Source organism: Lepisosteus platostomus, chromosome 3 (assembly GCF_059453375.1).
Source record: "Lepisosteus platostomus isolate fLepPlt1 chromosome 3, fLepPlt1.hap1, whole genome shotgun sequence".
NCBI lineage: Eukaryota > Metazoa > Chordata > Actinopteri > Semionotiformes > Lepisosteidae > Lepisosteus > Lepisosteus platostomus.
The window spans coordinates 50,877,890-50,904,251 of NC_142613.1; the positions used below are offsets into that span (position 1 = coordinate 50,877,890).

General features: G+C 55.0%; 1 protein-coding gene across 1 annotated transcript; it reads right to left on the bottom strand.

Annotated features, from left to right (window-relative positions):
- iars2 (isoleucyl-tRNA synthetase 2, mitochondrial) lies at positions 1–26,362 on the bottom strand. The gene is made up of 23 exons (XM_088625958.1): positions 26,011–26,362; positions 24,005–24,127; positions 21,805–21,958; positions 20,261–20,409; positions 18,870–18,919; positions 18,378–18,487; positions 17,729–17,819; positions 16,890–17,005; positions 16,335–16,504; positions 15,749–15,839; positions 14,095–14,246; positions 13,654–13,814; positions 13,414–13,516; positions 11,105–11,198; positions 10,544–10,652; positions 9,918–10,020; positions 8,166–8,291; positions 6,644–6,775; positions 6,120–6,226; positions 4,959–5,104; positions 1,576–1,766; positions 1,335–1,479; positions 1–682 (listed from the first exon to the last, which is right to left on the bottom strand). The coding sequence occupies exons 1-23, from the start codon at positions 26,248–26,250 to the stop codon at positions 534–536; spliced, it is 3,012 nt and encodes a 1,003-aa protein (XP_088482084.1). The 5' UTR covers positions 26,251–26,362; the 3' UTR covers positions 1–533.

Sequence of the window (26,362 nt, forward strand, 5' to 3'; positions counted from 1 at the left end):
TTGATTCAAATTTTATTTGCCTTTCTTTGGAAAGGGTAAACTCTATATACATAATATAGCCACAGAATGTATGCACACGTTGAATGTATAGATATCACACAGGAACCTTAACCACCTCTGATCAGACACCTTTTCTGTATTATACATAAAACAGGCACATTACAGAGCTGTGTGTCTGGGGGGGTGTTGCTCTCAGCAGCCAATCACACCCTCTACTGCACCAACACTGTCCATGCATGTGGAGGCACTATCGACTAGCAGTGCTCACTCTTCCTGCCCTGGCCTGATTGGCAGAGCTCCTGGCCGGGCTGGGGGAGGAGACTGCTGTCAGCCTATCAGCAGCGCTCACTCTTCCTGCCCTGCTGGGATCGGCGACGTCCATGCGCAGAGCTTCTAGAAGGACCAGGGTGCAAGACAGAGAAACAGGAGCAATATGGCAGCCAAGAAAGGTGGCAGGATCAGAAGGTGGGGGACAAGATGGGTAGCATCAGGGCACTCCATCAGTCGTGGGCGGGAGCAGGAGTGATGCCCCGTTAGTGTCCCAGTCCCGTGACGACAGTCTGGCAGCGAGGGCAGAGGCAGTCCGGCGACTCGGCCGCGTACCGGCGGCAGCGCGGGCAGCGCAGCAGCGAGGAGGGCAGGGCGGCCACACTGTACCCACACTCCTCCCGGATGTCCCCACCTGCGAGAGGGGAGAGGACGTTACTGGTCTACATCGCCCAGCGATCGCAGACGCTGCAGGGCCGGTCAGCCCCTTGGTGCTGCGGTGAGCGGAGCCAGGGCTGTGCCGGGCTCCCAGACTTCCCCTCAGAGCACAAGACAGGCCCCCTGCCCAGCAGCCTCTCCTCCCGCCCGGTTTGCGGTCAGTAGTTAATAGATCCCCAAATCTCATCCAGCTGTTGGATGGGTGGACAGAGCCGAGTCCATTAAACAAACATATTTTTAGCACAAAGCAAAAACAGAAATCCTAGGACCGAAGTCCTCAAATAAACATTTGACCAATTACTTTATGTGACTCAATTTTATATTTTTCCATTGTCTAGCTCTCATATTGTCACTGCTCTCCCTTCTCAGTAAAGTACATAGGTGGAATATGCTATGTGGGGTCACATTTAATGCGGCGCTTCCAGTCAGAATGTGATGCAGTGTGGGGGTACAGGCAAGGTGGGGCTCCCTGGTCTGTGTACGACACAGTGAGGGACGGTGTAGGGGTACAGTCAATGCAATGTGTCCCTCTGACCACTTTCGGAGAGACTGACTGGCGCACTGTACAGGGACTGTCAGTGCAGTGTGCCCCCCCTAGCCAGTGTGTGGCGCTGTGTGAGGCGTCTCACCCTCCAGGTTGATGAGGAAGGTCCCCCTACTGGTGAGAGCGCTGGGGGGCAGATCGCGGGGCAGGGCGCTCAGCAGGGTGGTGCGCGATGACATCATCAGTTCCGTCAGCTGGGACGAGCTGGAGCTGGGCTCATCCTGCAGAGACTGCGGGACAGGGAGAGAGCACTGAGGTGCTGACAGGTCACTGGCAGACAACACCACTCGGGACATACGGTCAAGCAGCCAGCCTGTCGGGTGTACCTCCATGAGCTCGAACAGCAGGCTGGGCTCGATAGCGATGATAAGCTCGTATTCGGCGGCGTTGCGGCCGGGAATTGAAGACAGGAAGGAGTCACGGATAGCACATGCCCCCTCTACCACCTCCTCCAGGCCAGGACGCTTCCACACAGGGCTGGCCTTGATCCAGCCACTCTGGAACAAAGTACTGTTCTCTGGAACACAGACACCAAGACATCATGCACTGCAGCACACACTGCGGAGCTCTTCCAGAGGTTTGGAAGAGCTGTACCTGTGTTCTACCTGTGTCTGGGTGTGTGTCAGTATTTACGTGGTGTCCGTGTGCAGGCGTGCTGTACCTGTCTCCGGGTGTGTCAGTATTTACGTGGTGTCCGTGTGCAGGTGTGCTGTACCTGTGTCTGGGTGTGTGTCAGTATTTACGTGGTGTCCGTGTGCAGGTGTGCTGTACCTGTGTCCGGGTGTGTCAGTATTTACGTGGTGTCCGTGTGCAGGTGTGCTGTACCTGTGTCCGGGTGTGTCAGTATTTACGTGGTGTCCGTGTGCAGGCGTGCTGTACCTGTGTCTGGGTGTGTGTCAGTATTTACGTGGTGTCCGTGTGCAGGTGTGCTGTACCTGTGTCTGGGTGTGTGTCAGTATTTACGTGGTGTCCGTGTGCAGGTGTGCTGTACCTGTGTCTGGGTGTGTGTCAGTATTTACGTGGTGTCCGTGCGCAGGTGTGCTGTACCTGTCTCCGGGTGTGTCAGTATTTACGTGGTGTCCGTGTGCAGGTGTGCTGTACCTGTGCCTGGGCGTGTGTCAGTATTTACGTGGTGTCCGTGTGCAGGTGTGCTGTACCTGTCTCCGGGTGTGTCAGTATTTACGTGGTGTCCGTGCGCAGGCGTGCTGTACCTGTGTCTGGGTGTGTGTCAGTATTTACGTGGTGTCCGTGCGCAGGTGTGCTGTACCTGTCTCCGGGTGTGTCAGTATTTACGTGGTGTCCGTGTGCAGGTGTGCTGTACCTGTGTCTGGGCGTGTGTCAGTATTTACGTGGTGTCCGTGTGCAGGTGTGCTGTACCTGTCTCCGGGTGTGTCAGTATTTACGTGGTGTCCGTGCGCAGGTGTGCTGTACCTGTGTCTGGGTGTGTGTCACTATTTACGTGGTGTCCCTGTGCAGGTGTGCTGTACCTGTGTCTGGGTGTGTCAGTATTTACGTGGTGTCCGTGTGCAGGTGTGCTGTACCTGTGTCTGGGCGTGTGTCAGTATTTACGTGGTGTCCGTGTGCAGGTGTGCTGTACCTGTCTCCGGGTGTGTCAGTATTTACGTGGTGTCCGTGCGCAGGTGTGCTGTACCTGTGTCTGGGTGTGTGTCAGTATTTACGTGGTGTCCCTGTGCAGGTGTGCTGTACCTGTGTCTGGGTGTGTCAGTATGTACGTGGTGTCCGTGTGCAGGCGTGCTGTACCTGTGTCTGGGTGTGTGTCAGTATTTACGTGGTGTCCGTGTGCAGGTGTGCTGTACCTGTGTCTGGGTGTGTGTCAGTATGTACGTGGTGTCCCTGTGCAGGTGTGCTGTACCTGTGTCTGGGTGTGTGTCAGTATTTACGTGGTGTCCGTGTGCAGGTGTGCTGTACCTGTGTCTGGGTGTGTGTCAGTATTTACGTGGTGTCCGTGTGCAGGTGTGCTGTACCTGTGTCTGGGTGTGTGTCAGTATTTACGTGGTGTCCGTGTGCAGGTGTGCTGTACCTGTGTCTGGGTGTGTCAGTATTTACGTGGTGTCCGTGTGCAGGTGTGCTGTACCTGTGTCTGGGTGTGTCAGTATTTACGTGGTGTCCGTGTGCAGGGGTGCTGTACCTGTGTCCGGGTGTGTGTCAGTATTTACGTGGTGTCCGTGTGCAGGCGTGCTGTACCTGTGTCCTGGTGTGTGTCAGTATTTACGTGGTGTCCGTGTGCAGGCGTGCTGTACCTGTGTCCAGGTGTGTGTCAGTATTTACGTGGTGTCCGTGTGCAGGCGTGCTGTACCTGTGTCCAGGTGTGTGTCAGTATTTACGTGGTGTCCGTGTGCAGGCGTGCTGTACCTGTCTCCGGGTGTGTGTCAGTATTTACGTGGTGTCCCTGTGCAGGCGTGCTGTACCTGTGTCTGGGTGTGTGTCAGTATTTACGTGGTGTCCGTGTGCAGGCGTGCTGTACCTGTGTCCGGGTGTGTGTCAGTATTTACGTGGTGTCCGTGTGCAGGCGTGCTGTACCTGTGTCCGGGTGTGTGTCAGTATTTACGTGGTGTCCGTGTGCAGGCGTGCTGTACCTGTGTCCGGGTGTGTGTCAGTATTTACGTGGTGTCCGTGTGCAGGCGTGCTGTACCTGTCTCCGGGTGTGTGTCAGTATTTACGTGGTGTCTGTGTGCAGGCGTGCTGTACCTGTGTCTGGGTGTGTGTCAGTATTTACGTGGTGTCCGTGTGCAGGCGTGCTGTACCTGTGTCTGGGTGTGTGTCAGTATTTACGTGGTGTCCGTGTGCAGGCGTGCTGTACCTGTGTCTGGGCGTGTTTCAGTATTTACGTGGTGTCCGTGTGCAGGCGTGCTGTACCTGTGTCTGGGCGTGTTTCAGTATTTACGTGGTGTCCGTGTGCAGGTGTGCTGTACCTGTGTCCGGGTGTGTGTCAGTATTTACGTGGTGTCCGTGTGCAGGTGTGTTGTACCTGTGTCCGGGTGTGTGTCAGTATTTACGTGGTGTCCGTGTGCAGGTGTGTTGTACCTGTGTCTGGGCGTGTTTCAGTATTTACGTGGTGTCCGTGTGCAGGTGTGCTGTACCTGTGTCTGGGCGTGTTTCAGTATTTACGTGGTGTCCGTGTGCAGGTGTGCTGTACCTGTGTCTGGGCGTGTTTCAGTATTTACGTGGTGTCCGTGTGCAGGTGTGCTGTACCTGTCTCCGGGTGTGTGTCAGTATTTACGTGGTGTCCGTGTGCAGGCGTGCTGTACCTGTCTCCGGGTGTGTGTCAGTATTTACGTGGTGTCCGTGTGCAGGCGTGCTGTACCTGTGTCCAGGTGTGTCAGTATTTACGTGGTGTCCGTGTGCAGGTGTGCTGTACCTGTGTCCGGGTGTGTCAGTATTTACGTGGTGTCCGTGTGCAGGTGTGTTGTACCTGTGTCCGGGTGTGTGTCAGTATTTACGTGGTGTCCGTGTGCAGGTGTGTTGTACCTGTGTCCGGGTGTGTGTCAGTATTTACGTGGTGTCCGTGTGCAGGTGTGCTGTACCTGTCTCCGGGTGTGTCAGTATTTACGTGGTGTCCGTGTGCAGGTGTGCTGTACCTGTCTCCGGGCGTGTGTCAGTATTTACGTGGTGTCCGTGTGCAGGTGTGCTGTACCTGTGTCCGGGTGTGTCAGTATTTACGTGGTGTCCGTGTGCAGGTGTGCTGTACCTGTGCGTCCAGGTGAGTGTAGGTACACCTCCTCAGCCAGGTGTGGAAGGATGGGGGCGATAGAATGCGTCACCCCATCTAGAATCTCTTCCAGTACTGTCTGGCAAGAACGCCGACCCAACGAGCTTTCAGGATCACAGTACAGCCTAAGAGACAGTGGCACAGGGTGAAACAGAAATCCCTCAGGCACAGCCGGCCTTTTCTAGGGGATAGTCAACATGGCAGAAGGCGAAGGTGGTTAAAGAAAGGAAGCAGATTCATGTGTTAAAGGGCTCTTTGAAGAAGCAACAGCGACCAATGACACACACAGAGCATATGATTAACACAGGCGGAAGGCATTCAGGGAAATGTGTACAACTGAATTGAGAACTGTTTCATGAATAGGACCCAGTGTACAGAAAAGGGTTAAATGTTCATATTAGGGTGATGTAATTAGTGGATCTAATCCCTGTCATCCCAGGGATCCGTCTGCCTGAACTGATACTGGCACTACTGCTCGTCCTAATTTATACCAATGATCTAGATTATGGAATAATATTGAAACAGGTCAATTTTACAGGTGATACCAAATTAGATCAGCAAACACTGCAGTAGCAGCAAATGAAATTAAAAAAGAATTTCAATCACATTTCGTGACTGAGCACATATGTGCAAGGTGACATTTAGTACACACAAGTGCAGGGTTTTCCATTCAGGTAGTAAAAAATAACTAAATACAACATGGAAAAAACTGAGCTAGAAGAGATTTGCCTGTTCGTAATGTACACTGACAGGCTGAAGGAACTGAGTTTCCTCAGTCTTCAACAGAAAAGACTGTAAGGAGACCTGACACAAGTATTCAATATCCTCAAATACACTAAAAAAGTCAACCCATCTCCATTCTAAAGATTTCCTCCGAATGAGCAGGCATACACAAATCAGAGGACACAGTGGAAACTTGGAGACTATGTGTAAGTACATTTCATACTGAGAATAGGAAGCACTGTTTCACACAAAGGGTTGTGGGAGTGTGGAGCAAGCTCCCCAGGCTTGATACCTTGCTTTATTCAAAAGACGCCTGGTTAAGAACCTGGGATCAATGAGCACCTGGTAGCAGAGCACTAGGGTGTAATCGAGACTATCAGACTGTCTGGTGTAATCTGAAGCAGCAGCACTCGGTACCTGTCCTTAACGATGCTGAAATAGAAACTGGACAGGTCCCTGCTGATGAAGCCCTGCAGCAATCGGATCACCCTGCCAAAGTCAAACACGCTGTAGGCATCTGTCACCTGGGAAACACACAGAGAGAGCCAATCAGACACCACGCACACAGAGCCAGCCAATCAGACACCACCCACACACACACTCCACAGACCGCAAACACACAGCCAATCAGACACCACACACACACACTCCACAGACAGCAAACACACAGCCAATCAGACACCACACACACACACTCCACAGACAGCAAACACACAGCCAGCCAGACACCACACACACACACTCCACAGACAGCAAACACACAGCCAGCCAGACACCACACACACACACACTCCACAGACAGCAAACACACAGCCAGCCAGACACCACACACACACACTCCACAGACAGCAAACACACAGCCAGCCAGACACCACACACACACACTCCACAGACAGCAAACACACAGCCAGCCAGACACCACACACACACACTCCACAGACCTTGATGCTGTACTCTCGGAGCAGATGCAGCAGGTACTGATCAATGTAGTACATGTCTCTGGGCTCCACTGCCTGGGTCTGGGGGTCAAACCCCTGGAGATTCCCCAGTAGGAAGCGCAGAGTGTTCCTCAGCTGCAGACATGGGCAGATATAGACATAGAGAGAAGATGGCGGTGACACTGACAGTGAGAGACGACTGCAGCGACAGACTGACACCCTGACACCCGTGTAACAGCTACAGGCACAGTGAGAGACGACAGCAGCGACAGACTGACACAGTGAGAGACGACTGCAGCGACAGACTGACACCCTGACACCCGTGTAGCAGCTACAGACACAGTGAGAGACGACTGCAGCGACAGACTGACACCCTGACACCCGTGTAGCAGCTACAGACACAGTGAGAGACAACTGCAGCGACAGACTGACACAGTGAGAGACGACTGCAGCGACAGACTGACACCCTGACACCCGTGTAGCAGCTACAGACACAGCGAGAGACGACTGCAGCGACAGACTGACACAGTGAGAGACGACTGCAGCGACAGACTGACACAGTGAGAGACGACTGCAGCGACAGACTGACACCCTGACACCCATGTAGCAGCTACAGACACAGTGAGAGACGACTGCAGCGACAGACTGACACAGTGAGAGACGACTGCAGCGACAGACTGACACCCTGACACCCATGTAGCAGCTACAGACACAGTGAGAGACGACTGCAGCGACAGACTGACACAGTGAGAGACGACTGCAGCGACAGACTGACACCCTGACACCCATGTAGCAGCTACAGACACAGTGAGAGACGACAGCAGCGACAGACTGACACCCTGACACCCATGTAGCAGCTACAGACACAGTGAGAGACGACTGCAGCGACAGACTGACACAGTGAGAGACGACTGCAGCGACAGACTGACACCCTGACACCCGTGTAGCAGCTACAGACACAGTGAGAGACGACAGCAGCGACAGACTGACACCCTGACACCCGTGTAGCAGCTACAGACACAGTGAGAGACGACTGCAGCGACAGACTGACACCCTGACACCCGTGTAGCAGCTACAGACACAGTGAGAGACAACTGCAGCGACAGACTGACACCCTGACACCCGTGTAGCAGCTACAGACACAGTGAGAGACGACTGCAGCGACAGACTGACACCCTGACACCCGTGTAGCAGCTACAGACACAGTGAGAGACGACTGCAGCGACAGACTGACACAGTGAGAGACGACTGCAGCGACAGACTGACACAGTGAGAGACGACTGCAGCGACAGACTGACACAGTGAGAGACGACTGCAGCGACAGACTGACACCCTGACACCCGTGTAATAGCTACAGACACAGTGAGAGACGACTGCAGCGACAGACTGACACAGTGAGAGACGACTGCAGCGACAGACTGACACCCGTGTAGCAGCTACAGACACAGTGAGAGATGACAGCAGCGACAGACTGACACAGTGACACTCGTGACAGAGTGAGAGACAACTGCAGTGACAGACAGACCTTGGCAATGCTGTCTCGGGCTGACCTGAGGGCACTGGGACCAATCTGGACCTCAGAGAACACATTGGACTCAGCCACCCACCACCGCAACACATCTGCACCGTAGGGGGGGGCGGCTGAGGGGTCCTGAAGGGGAGAGGAGACAGACAGTGAGTGATGATGTCGTGTGATCACAAGCGTGTGTAGAGCAGGAGAGAGAGTCAGTCAGTGTGTGCGATGATGTCGTGTGATCACAGGCGTGTGCAGAGCAGGAGAATCAGTGTGTGTGATGATATCGTGTGATCACAGGCGTGTGCAGAGCAGGAGAGAGCGTCAGTCAGCGTGTGTGATCACAGGCGTGTGCAGAGCAGGATACAGGGTCAGTCAGTGTGTGTGATGAAGTTGTGTGATCACAGGCATGTGCATACCAGGAGAGAGAATCAGTCAGTGTGTGCGATGATGTCGCGTGATCACAGGCGTGTGCAGAGCAGGAGAGAGGGTCAGTCAGTGTGTGCAATGATGTCCTGTGATCACAGGTGTGTGTATCTCACAGTAGAAAGATAAGAAAGGACAGGGGACCCAGTACAGATCCGTGTGATACCAGGCCTCTTTCTTACCTGGCATATCCCTTCTCAACCCCCAGACACACTTTACAGTTTCCAGCCTTGAATGTCTGTATTTTGATACCTTCCCAAAAGGGAAGGCGAGTCCACACCCAATCAATGTTGAGGTACAGAAATAAGGCCGGTCCTTTCTAACCCCAAGCTCTTGTACATACGTTACCCTATACCTAAACTGAACCGCTTCAAACAAGGGGAACGTCTGCCTTAAGCGCTTGACTCAAGATCCTAATTAACAGGTCCTAATTAATATTCAACCGTCTCATTAAGTGATCTAACTCTTTTGGTGATCCATTTATTTCTAGACTGCTCAAGCTCAGAATGGAAAGACGGAGCCGAGGCTGGTTTCCGCGCAGTCCATGTGACACTCGTCTTGTTCTGCTGAGACTGTTCATTACTGTGTGTGTGGTTTTAAAGAACAATAATTGCTTACACTTATATAACACTTTGTTGGACACACGTTCTACAGGTACTGGGGTCTCCCCTCCACCACCAGCAGTGTGCAGCCCCACCTGGATGATGCGACGGCAGCCATAGTGCGCCAGAACGCTCACCACACATCAGCTCTCAGTGGGGAGGAGAGCAGAGTGATGAAGCCAGTTCAGAGATGGGGATTATTAGGAGGCCATGATTGGTAAAGCCCAACGGGAAATTTGGCCAGGATACCGGGCTAACACCCCTACTCTTTTTGAGAAACGCCCTGGGATTTTTAATGACCACAGAGTCAGGACCTCAGACCTCATCTGAAAGATGGCACCGTTTTTTTAAATAGTATGCTTATTTATGAAACTATACTGAGGCATTAAGACCCACACAGACAGCAGGGTAAGCGCCCCCTACTGGACCCTCTTAACACCTCTTCCAGCAGCAGCCTTAGTTTTTCCCAGGAGGTCTCCAGGAACTGACCAGGCTCACACCAGCTGAGCTTCAGTGGGCTGCCGGCTGTGAGCCGCAGGGTAGATATAGCCGCTTCCTTCCTTGCTTAGTAATCAGCTGCGGAAAACATCCATCTGATAGCGGCATCACCTCCTGCTCATGCTGTGTAATGTGTTCTGCATATCTGTCTCTGAAGACACCCCTCCTCTAGCGTGGGGGTTCATGGAGAGAACCTGGCTTGAGAGATGAATGTGTGAGAGACCGTGTCCGTCCTCACCGGGCCCCCATTGATGACCGTGTCGGGGTCCATGACGTTCCCCAGAGACTTGGACATCTTCTCCCCTTGCTCACTCAGAGCAAAACCGTGCACTACCAGCGACCTGCCACAGGGGGCGACAGAGAAGGACAGTGTTAGTCACAGTTCACCGATGTTTTCTCCATTAATATATAAGGAATATTGGCACACTGCTATACACATACAGCAACACACACAGTGTCAAATATAAACACAATGACCTACTGACATCCACACACTGACACAATGAGACACACACAGCAATATGCTGACATACACACACTGACACAGAGATAAACCTGACAATGTTGCACCAACAAACACAGCCTCACACGTACACTGATGCACAAGAGAATGTTTGTGTGCAGTGACCCAGAAAAACACACAAAAAAGCCACACATCACTGACAGGAAGCAGGTTATGGCACCTGATTAAGGTTTTCCTGCACTAAAATACAAAACGGGAACTGAATACAACTGTAAAATACTGAGAATAATACAATATTAGAATCACTGCTAACAATACTGAGAATAACAACAACATTAACACTAATATAACTAGAACAAATGCTGCTGACAGCACGGGCACTGGCGAGCGCCAGGCCTGACCTGTAGGGGGCCTTGTTGCGCACAGCCACGCTGGTCAGCAGGGAGGACTGGAACCACCCGCCCAGCTGGTCCTTGCCCTCCACGTAGACGTCAGCCTGCGGATCCGAGTCTGCGGGAGAGAGCAGACACACGGTCATCCACGACGCCCTCCAGACAGGGGTCAGCCTGCAAGAGGATCCAGGCTGGTTTGGGCAGACATGTGCAACAAGAGCGCACAGGGGGATTTGTGAAACTGTGACACAGGCGCACATGAACACACTGATTATTTCACACTGACATACAGACCTGAGAAACCCAATCTGGGCACTCTCCGACACAGCATCAGCTCTAAACCTGTGCGAGGACTCACTTTGCATCAATCATTCATATCAACATTTCAGTATAGTCAGGGTACATCTCCATGGAGGGCCTTGGGGAAAAGAAACAGGAGTCGGGAAAAATCGGAGGCATGATTTCTAACCCTGACCTCCCCGCAGAGCCTGCCTCCTGTCTGCCTCCCAGCTTAAGGCTGCCTGTGGGTCACCTGAGAAAGGCCAGAGTGCGTTTGTGCGAGATACTCACCGTCCAGCACTGCGGCCCAGGACACTCCGCTGTCAAACCAGATGTCCAGCACATCCTGACCGCGCTCGTAGTCGTCCGCGGTGCCCACCTTACTCTGTGGGATGAAGAAGCAGAGAGGTCACGTACTCCTGCGGCAGGTCAGCGAGTCCACACGGTCCCGCGGCAGGTCAGTGAGTCCACACCACACCTCATCCTCACAGTCCCGCGGCAGGTCAGCGAGTCCACACGGTCCCGCGGCAGGTCAGCGAGTCCACACCACACCTCATCCTCACAGTCCCGCGGCAGGTCAGCGAGTCCACGCCACACCTCATCCTCACAGTCCCGCGGCAGGTCAGCGAGTCCACGCCACACCTCATCCTCACAGTCCCGCGGCAGGTCAGCGAGTCCACGCCACACCTCATCCTCACAGTCCCGCGGCAGGTCAGCGAGTCCACACGGTCCCGCGGCAGGTCAGCGAGTCCACACGGTCCCGCGGCAGGTCAGCGAGTCCACACGGTCCCGCGGCAGGTCAGCGAGTCCACACGGTCCCGCGGCAGGTCAGCGAGTCCACACCACACCTCATCCTCACAGTCCCGCGGCAGGTCAGCGAGTCCTCACCACACCTCATCCTCACAGTCCCGCGGCAGGTCAGCGAGTCCACACAGTCCTGCGGCAGGTCAGCGAGTCCTCACAGTCCTGCGGCAGGTCAGCGAGTCCTCACAGTCCTGCGGCAGGTCAGCGAGTCCTCACAGTCCTGCGGCAGGTCAGCGAGTCCTCACAGTCCTGCGGCAGGTCAGCGAGTCCTCACAGTCCTGCGGCAGGTCAGCGAGTCCTCACAGTCCTGCGGCAGGTCAGCGAGTCCACACCACACCTCATCCTCACGGTCCCGCGGCAGGTCAGCGAGTCCACGCCACACCTCATCCTCACAGTCCCGCGGCAGGTCAGCGAGTCCACGCCACACCTCATCCTCACAGTCCCGCGGCAGGTCAGCGAGTCCTCACAGTCCCGCGGCAGGTCAGCGAGTCCTCACAGTCCCGCGGCAGGTCAGCGAGTCCACACGGTCCCGCGGCAGGTCAGCGAGTCCACACGGTCCCGCGGCAGGTCAGCGAGTCCACACGGTCCCGCGGCAGGTCAGCGAGTCCACACGGTCCCGCGGCAGGTCAGCGAGTCCACACCACACCTCATCCTCACAGTCCCGCGGCAGGTCAGCGAGTCCACGCCACACCTCATCCTCACAGTCCCGCGGCAGGTCAGCGAGTCCTCACAGTCCCGCGGCAGGTCAGCGAGTCCTCACAGTCCCGTGGCAGGTCAGCGAGTCCACACCACACCTCATCCTCACGGTCCTGCGGCAGGTCAGCGAGTCCACGCCACACCTCATCCTCACAGTCCCGCGGCAGGTCAGCGAGTCCTCACAGTCCCGCGGCAGGTCAGCGAGTCCTCACAGTCCCGTGGCAGGTCAGCGAGTCCACACCACACCTCATCCTCACGGTCCTGCGGCAGGTCAGCGAGTCCACGCCACACCTCATCCTCACAGTCCCGCGGCAGGTCAGCGAGTCCACGCCACACCTCATCCTCACAGTCCCGCGGCAGGTCAGCGAGTCCACACCACACCTCATCCTCACAGTCCCGCGGCAGGTCAGCGAGTCCACGCCACACCTCATCCTCACAGTCCCGCGGCAGGTCAGCGAGTCCACGCCACACCTCATCCTCACAGTCCCGCGGCAGGTCAGCGAGTCCACGCCACACCTCATCCTCACAGTCCCGCGGCAGGTCAGCGAGTCCTCACAGTCCCGCGGCAGGTCAGCGAGTCCTCACAGTCCCGTGGCAGGTCAGCGAGTCCACACCACACCTCATCCTCACGGTCCTGCGGCAGGTCAGCGAGTCCACGCCACACCTCATCCTCACAGTCCCGCGGCAGGTCAGCGAGTCCACGCCACACCTTATCCTCACGGTCCTGCGGCAGGTCAGCGAGTCCACACCACACCTCATCCTCACAGTCCCGCGGCAGGTCAGCGAGTCCACGCCACACCTCATCCTCACAGTCCCGCGGCAGGTCAGCGAGTCCACGCCACACCTTATCCTCACGGTCCTGCGGCAGGTCAGCGAGTCCACATGGTCCCGCGGCAGGTCAGCGAGTCCACACCACACCTCATCCTCACAGTCCCGCGGCAGGTCAGCGAGTCCACGCCACACCTCATCCTCACAGTCCCGCGGCAGGTCAGCGAGTCCACGCCACACCTTATCCTCACGGTCCTGCGGCAGGTCAGCGAGTCCACACCACACCTCATCCTCACAGTCCCGCGGCAGGTCAGCGACCCCCACGTTCTCACCTTCTTCAGCACCTCCAGGGGCAGCAGCTGGTCCATGGACAGCTCCCACCAGCAGTCACTGCCCTGTTCAGAGAACAGCGCCGCCACATGGGAGACTGTGTGCCTGCAACACACCAGCTCACAGTGTCAACACCGTCACGCACTATAAATACACTGTCAATACCGCACACTGGGCTTTCGGGGTGGCCTGTTGATGGGGTGTTCTGGGGTGCCCTGGTTGTGAAATGTAAGAGCTCATACCTGTTGATTAAGGGTTCTCCAGTCACTCTGTGATAAAATACAGGAATGGGGACACCCCAGCTCCGCTGGCGTGAGATGCACCAGTAGGTCCTCCTGTCCAGCATGGCCAGCAGGCTGCTGCGCGCAGACTCAGGCATCACGCGCACTTTCTGGAGCAGCTCCTGCAGATGGGGACACAGATAGTGAAAGACCAGACACACTCCCAGACAGACACAGACCAGACACTGTCCCAGATACAGACCGGACACACTCCCAGACAGACACTGTCCCAGATACAGACCGGACACACTCCCAGACAGACACTGTCCCAGATACAGACCGGACACAAAGTCTGTGTCTGTGTAAGTACAGTGACAATGTCAGTACAATGACAGCAGTGCGTCAGTACATTGATCCACACAACAGTCACTGTAGTATCACGGTTCGGCAGGTGAGGCTGACCTGGGCCCGGTCCTTCAGGCTGGCAGTGTTGATGAACCACTGCTTACTGGGTCGGATGACAACAGGTTTTTTGGTTCTCCAGTCGTATGGGTAACTGTGCACACACTGCTCCTCCTGGACCAGAGCTCCTGTATCCTTCAGTATGGAGATCACTGAGAGAGAGAGACACACGCGGTTACACACACACTGCTCCTCCTGGACCCTGAGAGAGAGACACACACAGTTACACACACACTGCTCCTCCTGGACCAGAGCTACTGTATCCTTCAGTATGGAGATCACTGAGAGAGAGACACACACAGTTACACACACACTGGTCCTCCTGGACCCTGAGAGAGAGACACACACAGTTACACACACACTGGTCCTCCTGGACCCTGAGACAGAGACACAGTTACACACACACTGGTCTTCCTGGACCAGAGCTCCTGTATCCTTCAGTATGGAGATCACTGAGAGAGAGACACACACAGTTACACACACACTGGTCTTCCTGGACCAGAGCTCCTGTATCCTTCATTATGGAGATCACTGAGAGAGAGACACACACAGTTACACACACACTGGTCTTCCTGGACCAGAGCTCCTGTATCCTTCAGTATGGAGATCACTGAGAGAGAGACACACAGTTACACACACACTGCTCCTCCTGGACCCTGAGAGAGAGACACACACAGTTACACACACACTGCTCCTCCTGGACCAGAGCTACTGTATCCTTCAGTATGGAGATCACTGAGAGAGAGACACACAGTTACACACACACTGCTCCTCCTGGACCCTGAGAGAGAGACACACACAGTTACACACACACTGGTCCTCCTGGACCCTGAGAGAGAGACACACACAGTTACACACACACTGGTCCTCCTGGACCCTGAGAGACACACAGTTACACACACACTGGTCTTCCTGGACCAGAGCTCCTGTATCCTTCAGTATGGAGATCACTGAGAGAGAGACACACACAGTTACACACACACTGGTCTTCCTGGACCAGAGCTCCTGTATCCTTCAGTATGGAGATCACTGAGAGAGAGACACACAGTTACACACACACTGCTCCTCCTGGACCCTGAGAGACACACAGTTACACACACACTGCTCCTCCTGGACCAGAGCTCCTGTATCCTTCAGTATGGAGATCACTGAGAGAGAGACACACACAGTTACACACACTGCTCCTCCTGGACCAGAGCTCCTGTATCCTTCAGTATGGAGATCACTGAGAGAGAGACACACACAGTTACACACACACTGCTCCTCCTGGACCAGAGCTCCTGTATCCTTCAGTATGGAGATCACTGAGAGACACAGTTACACACACACTGCTCCTCCTGGACCAGAGCTCCTGTATCCTTCAGTATGGAGATCACTGAGAGACACAGTTACACACACACTGCTCCTCCTGGACCAGAGCTCCTGTATCCTTCAGTATGGAGATCACTGAGAGACACAGTTACACACACACTGCTCCTCCTGGACCCTGAGACACACACAGTTACACACACACTGCTCCTCCTGGACCAGAGCTACTGTATCCTTCAGTATGGAGATCACTGAGAGAGAGACACACAGTTACACACACACTGCTCCTCCTGGACCAGAGCTCCTGTATCCTTCAGATTGTTAACGCCTGCACTGCCACACTCACCTGTGCGGCTGCCCTGGTCCAGCACCTCCTTGCCGCACAGCTCCGGCCCCGCCTGCTCCAGGAACCGGCCCTCCTCATCCACCAGGCACACCTGACAGGGACAGGCAGGAGGACACGGAGCCGTTTAACCCAGGGACACAGCCCCATGAAGAGAACCGGCCACCAGCCCTCCGCCCCTCTTCACTGGCAGAGGAACAGAGTGACAACGCCCGGTGCTTTTATCAACCACGATGCCTGTGCACACTAACTCCCCAATCACAGCATCCAGCCCTTCCTCTGCAGCTCACAGCCGGGCCACACTGCTGCACCATGGGAGTCACGCCGCCGCAGAAGAGGGACAAAGCAGGCAGGACATGCCAGGGAGGATCAATAAGAGTGTTGGAAGAGAGGAAGAAAGAGACCGGAGGAGAATAAACGAGGAGACAGATGGCGGAAAACAGTGAAGGGGCAGAAGAGGGCAGAGCAATGGGGCAGGTCCAACAGAGAGACAGGGAGGCGGGGGTGTGAAAGAGTTGAGCCAGCTGCAGGAAGGTGCGTTTGGGAGCCAGCACTGCGTTTCCGAGGCGGATGGGTGACCACGACGTACCACGGGCAGCCTGAAGTGCGAGGCGACGCTGTAGTCCTCCATGCCGTGGGCGGGCGCGGTGTGCACCAATCCCGTGCCCTTGCCCATGGTCACATGGTTGGCGGGCAGCAGTGGAGACGCCTTGCCAGGGATGAAGGGATGGCTGCAAACCCCACCCTCCAGCTCGGACCCTGCAGACGACACGCAGTGGCAGCGAGGTCACTTCCTGTGCCCAGGAGCATGCTCAGTACTCATACAGGCTGTCTGGAGAACCGATCAACAGACGGGCATCGCCTTCTCTCAGCTCGTGAATCTTCTCCTAGCCCAGCAGGTATAGAATGCAGATGAAAAATAAAAAAGCTCCAGCCTAGCGGGATAAGGACTTGTATTCATATTGGTGAGAGCCCAGAAGTAGAACTAGGTGCTAGCTGCTTTTATTAAGGGCTGGAGTTGGACACTAGCCTGGAAGACATTAAGATCTGCTCATCATCAGTTTACCTCCTGCTTAATGATACGGGGCTCATGGGTCTCCTTCAGAGGGAGAAAGCAGCTGGCCAGCAGAGGGCGCTGTGTTACCTGTGAAGGAGGCAGTGGTGTCCAGCTGGGTGCCCAGCAGGGTGGCAAGGCTGGCAATACGCTCAGTAGCCACCAGGTGGAGCTGTGAGTTGTCAGCTCTCCTCACAACTGAGTACCTGAGGCCAAGCACAGAAAAACAGTCAGGCCACACAGCACACACAGTTAAAACAACGTGAAGGCATACCTTCGTACTGACAGCTGCCAGGAAGTATGGAGTGCTTGCAGTATGTGCACTGACCACCCACTGTCTATTTGAGGTGCAGAGTACAGACTGAAGGAGTGTCCACAGGACAGGACGCAGTGAGCAGTGTATAATCAGGAACAGTGCACAGTCAGGCTACAGTGTACAGTCAGGGCACTGTGCTCTGTACCTGATTACACACTGCTCACTGTCAGGCTACAGTGTACAGTCAGGGCACTGTGCTCTGTACCTGATTACACACTGCTCACTGTCAGGCTACAGTGTACAGTCAGGGCAATTTGCTCTGTACCTGATTACACACTGCTCACTGTCAGGCTACAGTGTACAGTCAGGGCACTGTGCTCTGTACCTGATTACACACTGCTCACTGTCAGGCTACAGTGTACAGTGTGGTGTAAATACAATGTGTGTAAATACAAAACACTCAGCATGGAAGCTCTTTGTGCTTTTTTCTTTCATTACTGTGTGGTCTATGCGTGTTGGATTGTGGGTCAAATCATTCATTCATTGAGCAGCTCTGGAGCTCAACAGACAAGAACTGTCCAGCTTCGCTCCAGCTCAGACTTAGCCAGTCCCAGGGCAGTGTACAGTCAGAGTACAGCGTGCAGTGTATAGACAGTGCGCAGCCGAGACTCACTGTGCGTTGGGCATGTAGCAGATGGCCTCGTTGGCAGGGAGGGTCCAGGGCTGGGTGGTCCACACCAAAACTCCCACACTGCACCAGTCCTCTGAAGCAGAGACAGTCTTTACATGAACAGCCCCCCACTCAGTGAACTAGAATAACAACTGGATTTCCTACAGTACATATGTTTACACAACAAGCAGTAAGGAAACAGCTTGTTTCCTGGAACTGTGGCATTGGGTGAAAAGGAATAAAATTAAAATAAACAAGAAAGTAAGCACATTACCAGGCAGGGAATGCACTCTATGTAATGACCTCACTGAAGCAAGATTTCACAGTGTACCCCCGCAGGGACTCAGGGGCAGCTCGTCTCATCCTGACTGGGGTGGCTGAGCCAGTGGAGCTCTGCTTGCAGTACAGGTGCGCATGGGGTGCAGACAGTACAGGGGTGGAGCACAGGTGTGCACATGGGGTGCAGGCAGTACAGGGGTGAAGTAAAGGTGTGTAGAGGGGGTACAGGCAACACAGGTGTGTAGAGGGGGTCCAGACAGTACAGGTGTGCAGTACAGGTGTGTAGAGGAGGTCCAGACAGTACAGGTGTGCAGTACAGGTGTGCAGAGGGGTCCAGACAGTACAGGATTGCAGTACAGATGTCTGTTCTCACCTGTGGCGGAGGCCAGTTTGGGAGGGGGCGTGATCACAGGGAAGGTGGTGTACACAGCCTGGCTCACGTGATTGGGATTGTACTCCAGCTCCGCCTCAGCCAGCGCTGTCCTACAGAGACAGGGGGAGAGACAGACAGGAGCCTGGTGAGAGAAATACAGGTACCACTTCACACTGAACAACAACACACTGGAACACAAGCAGGTACTCATACCCCAGACTGACCACCAGTTCATCCGGGAGTTTGAACCTGGCACTGAAGGAGAAGGCGAGCAGGGTTTCCTACATCATTAGAAGGAGGGTCGACAACACCAACCCCCCTCACCCCACAAAATTCTGGCTGCATATATCTGAAAGTGTAATCCAACCCATTGCTCCATACGGCAGTGAAGTGTGGGGTCCAGTCATTCATTCCCATCACTCCCACACTTCTCCAGCTGGGTCTGGTTCACACTGACGGCCTCACCCCTGCTCCTCCCCTGTTCAGTCTTACCTGCTGGAGGGGGACCAGAACACAGGCTTGTAGTCCTGATAGATGAGGCCCTGTGAGAGAGGAGAGAGAGTCACACACTGACCCTACCAGCACAGCGCCCCAGCATGCACCAAAACAAAGAGTAACACCCTGAACACACTGAACACAGGCTTCCCTGGGAATGAACTATCCAGCCGTGTCACTGAACACGGGTTCCCTGGGAATTAACTATCCAGCCGTGTCACTGAACACGAGCTTCCCTGGGAATGAACTATCCAGCCGTGTCACTGAACACGAGCTTCCCTGGGAATGAACTATCCAGCCGTGTCACTGAACACGGGTTCCCTGGGAATGAACTATCCAGCCGTGTCACTGAACACGAGCTTCCCTGGGAATTAACTATCCAGCCGTGTCACTGAACACGAGCTTCCCTGGGAATGAACTATCCAGCCGTGTCACTGAACACGAGCTTCCCTGGGAATGAACTATCCAGCCGTGTCACTGAACACGAGCTTCCCTGGGAATGAACTATCCAGCCGTGTCACTGAACACGAGCTTCCCTGGGAATGAACTATCCAGCCGTGTCACTGAACACAGGCTTCCCTGGGAATGACCTATCCAGCCGTGTCACTGAACACGAGCTTCCCTGGGAATGAACTATCCAGCCGTGTCACTGAACACGGGCTTCCCTGGGAATTAACTATCCAGCCGTGTCACTGAACACGAGCTTCCCTGGGAATGACCCATCCAGCCGTGTCACTGAACACGGGTTCCCTGGGAATGAACTATCAAACCGTGTCACTGAACACGAGCTTCCCTGGGAATGAACTATCCACCCGTGTCACTGAACACGAGCTTCCCTGGGAATGAACTATCCAGCCGTGTCACTGAACACGGGCTTCCCTGGGAATTAACTATCCAGCCGTGTCACTGAACACGAGCTTCCCTGGGAATGACCCATCCAGCCGTGTCACTGAACACGGGTTCCCTGGGAATGAACTATCCACCCGTGTCACTGAACACGAGCTTCCCTGGGAATGAACTATCCAGCCGTGTCACTGAACACGGGCTTCCCTGGGAATTAACTATCCAGCCGTGTCACTGAACACGAGCTTCCCTGGGAATGACCCATCCAGCCGTGTCACTGAACACGGGTTCCCTGGGAATGAACTATCAAACCGTGTCACTGAACACGAGCTTCCCTGGGAATGAACTATCCACCCGTGTCACTGAACACAAGCTTCCCTGGGAATGACCCAACCAGCCGTGTCACTGAACACGGGCTTCCCTGGGAATGACCCATCCAGCGGTGTCACTGAACAATGACAGGGGTGTTGGACATCCAGGTGAAACGAGCTGGAGCAAATGTCCTCTGTGCTGCAGGCCTGTGAACGAATGAGTCAGTCTCTTGCCTTGCTGTGCATGTCCTGGAAGACACGCAGCTGCCTGGCCTCGTACTGCCCCTCAAAGGTGTAGTAGCACTGGTCCCAGTCCGCCATCACCCCCCAGCGCTGAAACGCTGCGCGCTGTCTTGAGATCGCTGCCTCCGCAAACTCCCGGGCTAGAGCAGGGCAAGAGGGCAAGAGAGAGGGGTTTGGACAGACAGAGGGGTAAGAAAAGTGTTACAGGACTCTACTTGCACAATGATCCCTGGCACATATCTGGTCAGGGTCAGGTCCTAATCTGAGACAAGGTCTGACACCTACACACGCACAGGCCCCCTGATAGTCAGACAACTACACACACACACAGGCATCCTGACAGTCAGACTCAGTACAGCCCCACACACACACACACACAGGCATCCTGACAGTCAGACTCAGTACAGCTCGACACCTACACACACACACAGGCATCCTGACAGTCAGACTCAGTACAGCCCGACACCTACACACACACACAGGCATCCTGACAGTCAGACTCAGTACAGCTCGAGACACACACACACACACACACACACACACGCATCCTGACAGTCAGACTCAGTACAGCCCCACACACACACACACACACACACACACACACAGGCATCCTGACAGTCAGACTCAGTACAGCTCGACACCTACACACACACAGGCATCCTGACAGTCAGACTCAGTACAGCCCGACACCTACACACACACACAGGCATCCTGACAGTCAGACTCAGTACAGCCCGACACCTACACACACACACAGGCATCCTGACAGTCAGACTCAGTACAGCCCGAGACACACACACACACAGGCATCCTGACAGTCAGACTCAGTACAGCCCGACACCTACACACACACACAGGCATCCTGACAGTCAGACTCAGTACAGCCCGAGACACACACACACAGGCATCCTGACAGTCAGACTCAGTACAGCTCGAGACACACACACACACACACACACACACACACACACACACACACACACACACGCATCCTGACAGTCAGACTCAGTACAGCTCGAGACACACACACACACACACACACACACAGGCATCCTGACAGTCAGACTCAGTACAGCCCGAGACACACACACACACACACACAGGCATCCTGACAGTCAGACTCAGTACAGCCCGAGACACACACACACACAGGCATCCTGACAGTCAGACTCAGTACAGCCCGAGACACACACACACACACACACAGGCATCCTGACAGTCAGACTCAGTACAGCCCGAGACACACACACACACACAGGCATCCTGACAGTCAGACTCAGTACAGCCCGAGACACACACACACAGGCATCCTGACAGTCAGACTCAGTACAGCCTGAGACCCACACACACACACACAGGCATCCTGACAGTCAGACTCAGTACAGCCCAAGACCCCCACCCCCACACCCAGGCATCCTGACAGTCAGACTCAGTACAGCCCGACACCTACACACACACACAGGCTGAAATGCAAGGTGCCGTGGGGGCAGGGTAACTCAGGGGGTGTGTCCACAGTGTGAAGAGTGACCCCTGACCTTTGTGCCTGACTTGCAGGGGCGTGAGCCCGGTGGTGCCCAGCTCTCCCAGGGCCTTCAGCTCGATGGGCAGCCCGTGGCAGTCCCAGCCCGGCACGAAGTGCACACGCCGCCCACGCAGAACCTCAAAACGATTCCGGATATCCTTCAGGATCTGCAACACAGCGCCACACGCACCGTTCATACACAGTCTGCACAATAACACAGCACAGCACAGTCTGAACACTGACACACAGTCCAGAGTCAACACAACACTGAGCTCCTAGACACTCTCACACAGAGCCACCAGCTCCGTCAACACACACAGTCCTGAGTCAACACAACACTGAGCTCCTAGACACTCTCACAGAGCCACCAGCTCTGTCAACACACACAGTCCTGAGTCAACACAACACTGAGCTCCTAGACACTCTCACACAGAGCCACCAGCTCCGTCAACACACACAGTCCTGAGTCAACACAACACTGAGCTCCTAGACACTCTCACACAGAGCCACCAGCTCCGTCAACACACACAGTCCTGAGTCAACACAACACTGAGCTCCTAGACACTCTCACACAGAGCCACCAGCTCTGTCAACACACACAGTCCTGAGTCAACACAACACTGAGCTCCTAGACACTCTCACACAGAGCCACCAGCTCTGTCAACACACACAGTCCTGAGTCACCACAACACTGAGCTCCTAGACACTCTCACACAGAGCCACCAGCTCTGTCAACACACACAGTCCTGAGTCACCACAACACTGAGCTCCTAGACACTCACACACAGAGCCACCAGCTCCGTCAACACACACAGTCCTGAGTCAACACAACACTGAGCTCCTAGACACTCTCACACAGAGCCACCAGCTCCGTCAACACACACAGTCCTGAGTCACCACAACACTGAGCTCCTAGACACTCTCACACAGAGCCACCAGCTCCGTCAACACACACAGTCCTGAGTCAACACAACACTGAGCTCCTAGACACTCACACACAGAGCCACCAGCTCTGTCAACACACACAGTCCTGAGTCAACACAACACTGAGCTCCTAGACACTCTCACACAGAGCCACCAGCTCTGTCAACACACACAGTCCTGAGTCACCACAACACTGAGCTCCTAGACACTCTCACACAGAGCCACCAGCTCCGTCAACACACACAGTCCTGAGTCACCACAACACTGAGCTCCTAGACACTCTCACACAGAGCCACCAGCTCCGTCAACACACACAGTCCTGAGTCAACACAACACTGAGCTCCAAGACACTCTCACACAGAGCCACCAGCTCCGTCAACACACACAGTCCTGAGTCACCACAACACTGAGCTCCTAGACACTCTCACACAGAGCCACCAGCTCCGTCAACACACACAGTCCTGAGTCAACACAACACTGAGCTCCTAGACACTCACACACAGCCACCAGCTCTGTCAACACACACAGTCCTGAGTCAACACAACACTGAGCTCCTAGACACTCTCACACAGAGCCACCAGCTCTGTCAACACACACAGTCCTGAGTCAACACAACACTGAGCTCCTAGACACTCTCACACAGAGCCACCAGCTCTGTCAACACACACAGTCCTGAGTCACCACAACACTGAGCTCCTAGACACTCTCACACAGAGCCACCAGCTCTGTCAACACACACAGTCCTGAGTCACCACAACACTGAGCTCCTAGACACTCACACACAGAGCCACCAGCTCCGTCGACACACACAGTCCTGAGTCAACACAACACTGAGCTCCTAGACACTCACACACAGAGCCACCAGCTCTGTCAACACACACAGTCCTGAGTCAACACAACACTGAGCTCCTAGACACTCTCACATAGAGCCACCAGCTCCGTCAACACACACAGTCCTGAGTCACCACAACACTGGGCTCCTAGACACTCACACACAGAGCCACCAGCTCCGTCAACACACACAGTCCTGAGTCAACACAACACTGAGCTCCTAGACACTCTCACACAGAGCCACCAGCTCTGTCAACACACACAGTCCTGAGTCACCACAACACTGAGCTCCTAGACACTCTCACACAGCCACCAGCTCCGTCAACACACACAGTCCTGAGTCAACACAACACTGAGCTCCTAGACACTCTCACACAGAGCCACCAGCTCTGACGTGGTGTCAGACAGCAGGGATGAGCAGCTGGGGTTCAGAGTTTGGGGGTGAGAGTATACAGTACCTTGTTGAGGGCATGCCCAACATGTGTGTCTCCATTAGCATAGGGTGGACCATCGTGGAGACAGAACTCCTTCTTCACCTTCCTCTCCCTCTGCCAGGAGTACAGCTCTGAGAAGCCACAGCGCTGCACACAGAGATCACTGTCAGACACCTGCGCACCATCACACCCCGCCTATTAGCACACCTGCACACTGTCACACCCCGCCCAGCATCACACACCTGCACACCCTCACACACCTGTACACTGTCACACACCTGTACACTGTCACACCCCGCCCAGCATCACACACCTGCACACTGTCACACCCCGCCCAGCATCACACACCTGTACACTGTCACACACCTGCACACTGTCACACCCCGCCCAGCATCACACACCTGCACACCCTCACACACCTGCACACTGTCACACACCTGTACACTGTCACACCCCGCCCAGCATCACACACCTGCACACTGTCACACCCCGCCCAGCATCACACACCTGTACACTGTCACACACCTGCACACTGTCACACCCCGCCCAGCATCACACACCTGCACACCCTCACACACCTGTACACTGTCACACCCCGCCCAGCATCACACACCTGCACACTGTCACACCCCGCCCAGCATCACACACCTGCACACCCTCACACACCTGCACACTGTCACACACCTGCACACTGTCACACCCCGCCCAGCATCACACACCTGTACACTGTCACACACCTGTACACTGTCACACCCTGCACACTGTCACACACCTGCACACTGTCACACCCCGCCCAGCATCACACACCTGTACACTGTCACACACCTGTACACTGTCACACCCTGCCCAGCATCACACACCCCGCCCAGCATCACACACCTGTACACTGTCACACACCTGCACACTGTCACACACCTGTACACTGTCACACCCTGCCCAGCATCACACACCTGTACACTGTCACACACCTGTACACTGTCACACCCTGCCCAGCATCACACACCCCGCCCAGCATCACACACCTGTACACTGTCACACACCTGCACACTGTCACACACCTGTACACTGTCACACACCTGCACACTGTCACACACCTGCACACTGTCACACCCCGCTCAGCATCACACACCTGTACACTGTCACACCCCGCCCAGCATCACACACCTGTACACTGTCACACACCTGCACACTGTCACACACCTGTACACTGTCACACCCTGCCCAGCATCACACACCTGTACACTGTCACACACCTGTACACTGTCACACCCCGCCCAGCATCACACACCTGTACACTGTCACACACCTGCACACTGTCACACACCTGCACACTGTCACACCCCGCCCAGCATCACACACCTGTACACTGTCACACATTCGTACGAGCACGACACAGAGATGTTACCATTTACAGCAGCAGTAGAACAATGGGGCTCACATCTACCAGTCCTTGACAGTCCACCCGTCCTGTCACTTTTATTACACTACACCTGTATTGACACACAGAGGCAACACACCCACACAACCAGACACACCACCAGACTCAAGCTCCCCTGAACACACACACTAAACTGGTACCAATAGTGAGACTCACGCTCCCCTGAGCGCACACACACTAAACTGGTACCAGTACTGAGACTCACGCTCCCCTGAGCACACACACACTAAACTGGTAGCGGTACCGAGACTCACGCTCCCCTGAGCACACACACACTAAACTGGTACCGGTACCGAGACTCACACTCCCCTGAGCGCACAGCGGTACCGGTACCGAGACTCACGCTCCCCTGAGCGCACACACACTAAACTGGTACCGGTACCGAGACTCACGCTCCCCTGAGCACACACACACTAAACTGGTACCGGTACCGAGACTCACACTCCCCTGAGCACACACACACTAAACTGAGACTCAGCACCGGTACTGAGACTCACACTCCCCTGAGCGCACACACTAAAGTGGTACCGGTACCGAGACTCACGCTCCCCTGAGCGCACACACTAAACTGGTACCGGTACCGAGACTCTACCCGCTGTATCTCCAGCTCCTTGTCCAACAGCTGCTGACCGCTCAGCTTCATGGGGAAATCGGTCCGGGGCAGCAGGACAGTGTCGCGGTACCGCCCATCTCCCTGGGCGACCGCGGGTCCGGCGGTGTCGCCAGTCTGTGAGGGGCTGGAGACGAGGCCGCGATGAAGGGCGCCTCTGCGAGCACACGGCCCCCAGCGCACCCCCTGTCTGAGCGCCCCAGCGGCCCGGCACAGCAGCATGACAGGGACTAAGAGCGACTTCTCGGGAAAGTCAGGACTCCTGTCGATCGGCCTCCGTTGCTTGTTACTTCACTGGTCTTCACAGGTTCCAGCCGGAAGAATTAATCAGCAG

Excerpts from the sequence above, each read along its gene's own strand:
- iars2 (XM_088625958.1), bottom strand. The coding sequence starts at position 26,250 with ATGCTGCTGTGCCGGGCCGCTGGGGCGCTCAGACAGGGGGTGCGCTGG. Across the intron at positions 18,920-20,260 it reads TCCAGGACATGCACAGCAAG|GGCCTCATCTATCAGGACTA; the intron begins GCAAGAGACTGA and ends CCTCTCTCACAG. Across the intron at positions 17,820-18,377 it reads CAAACTGGCCTCCGCCACAG|AGGACTGGTGCAGTGTGGGA; the intron begins GTGAGAACAGAC and ends TCTCTGCTTCAG.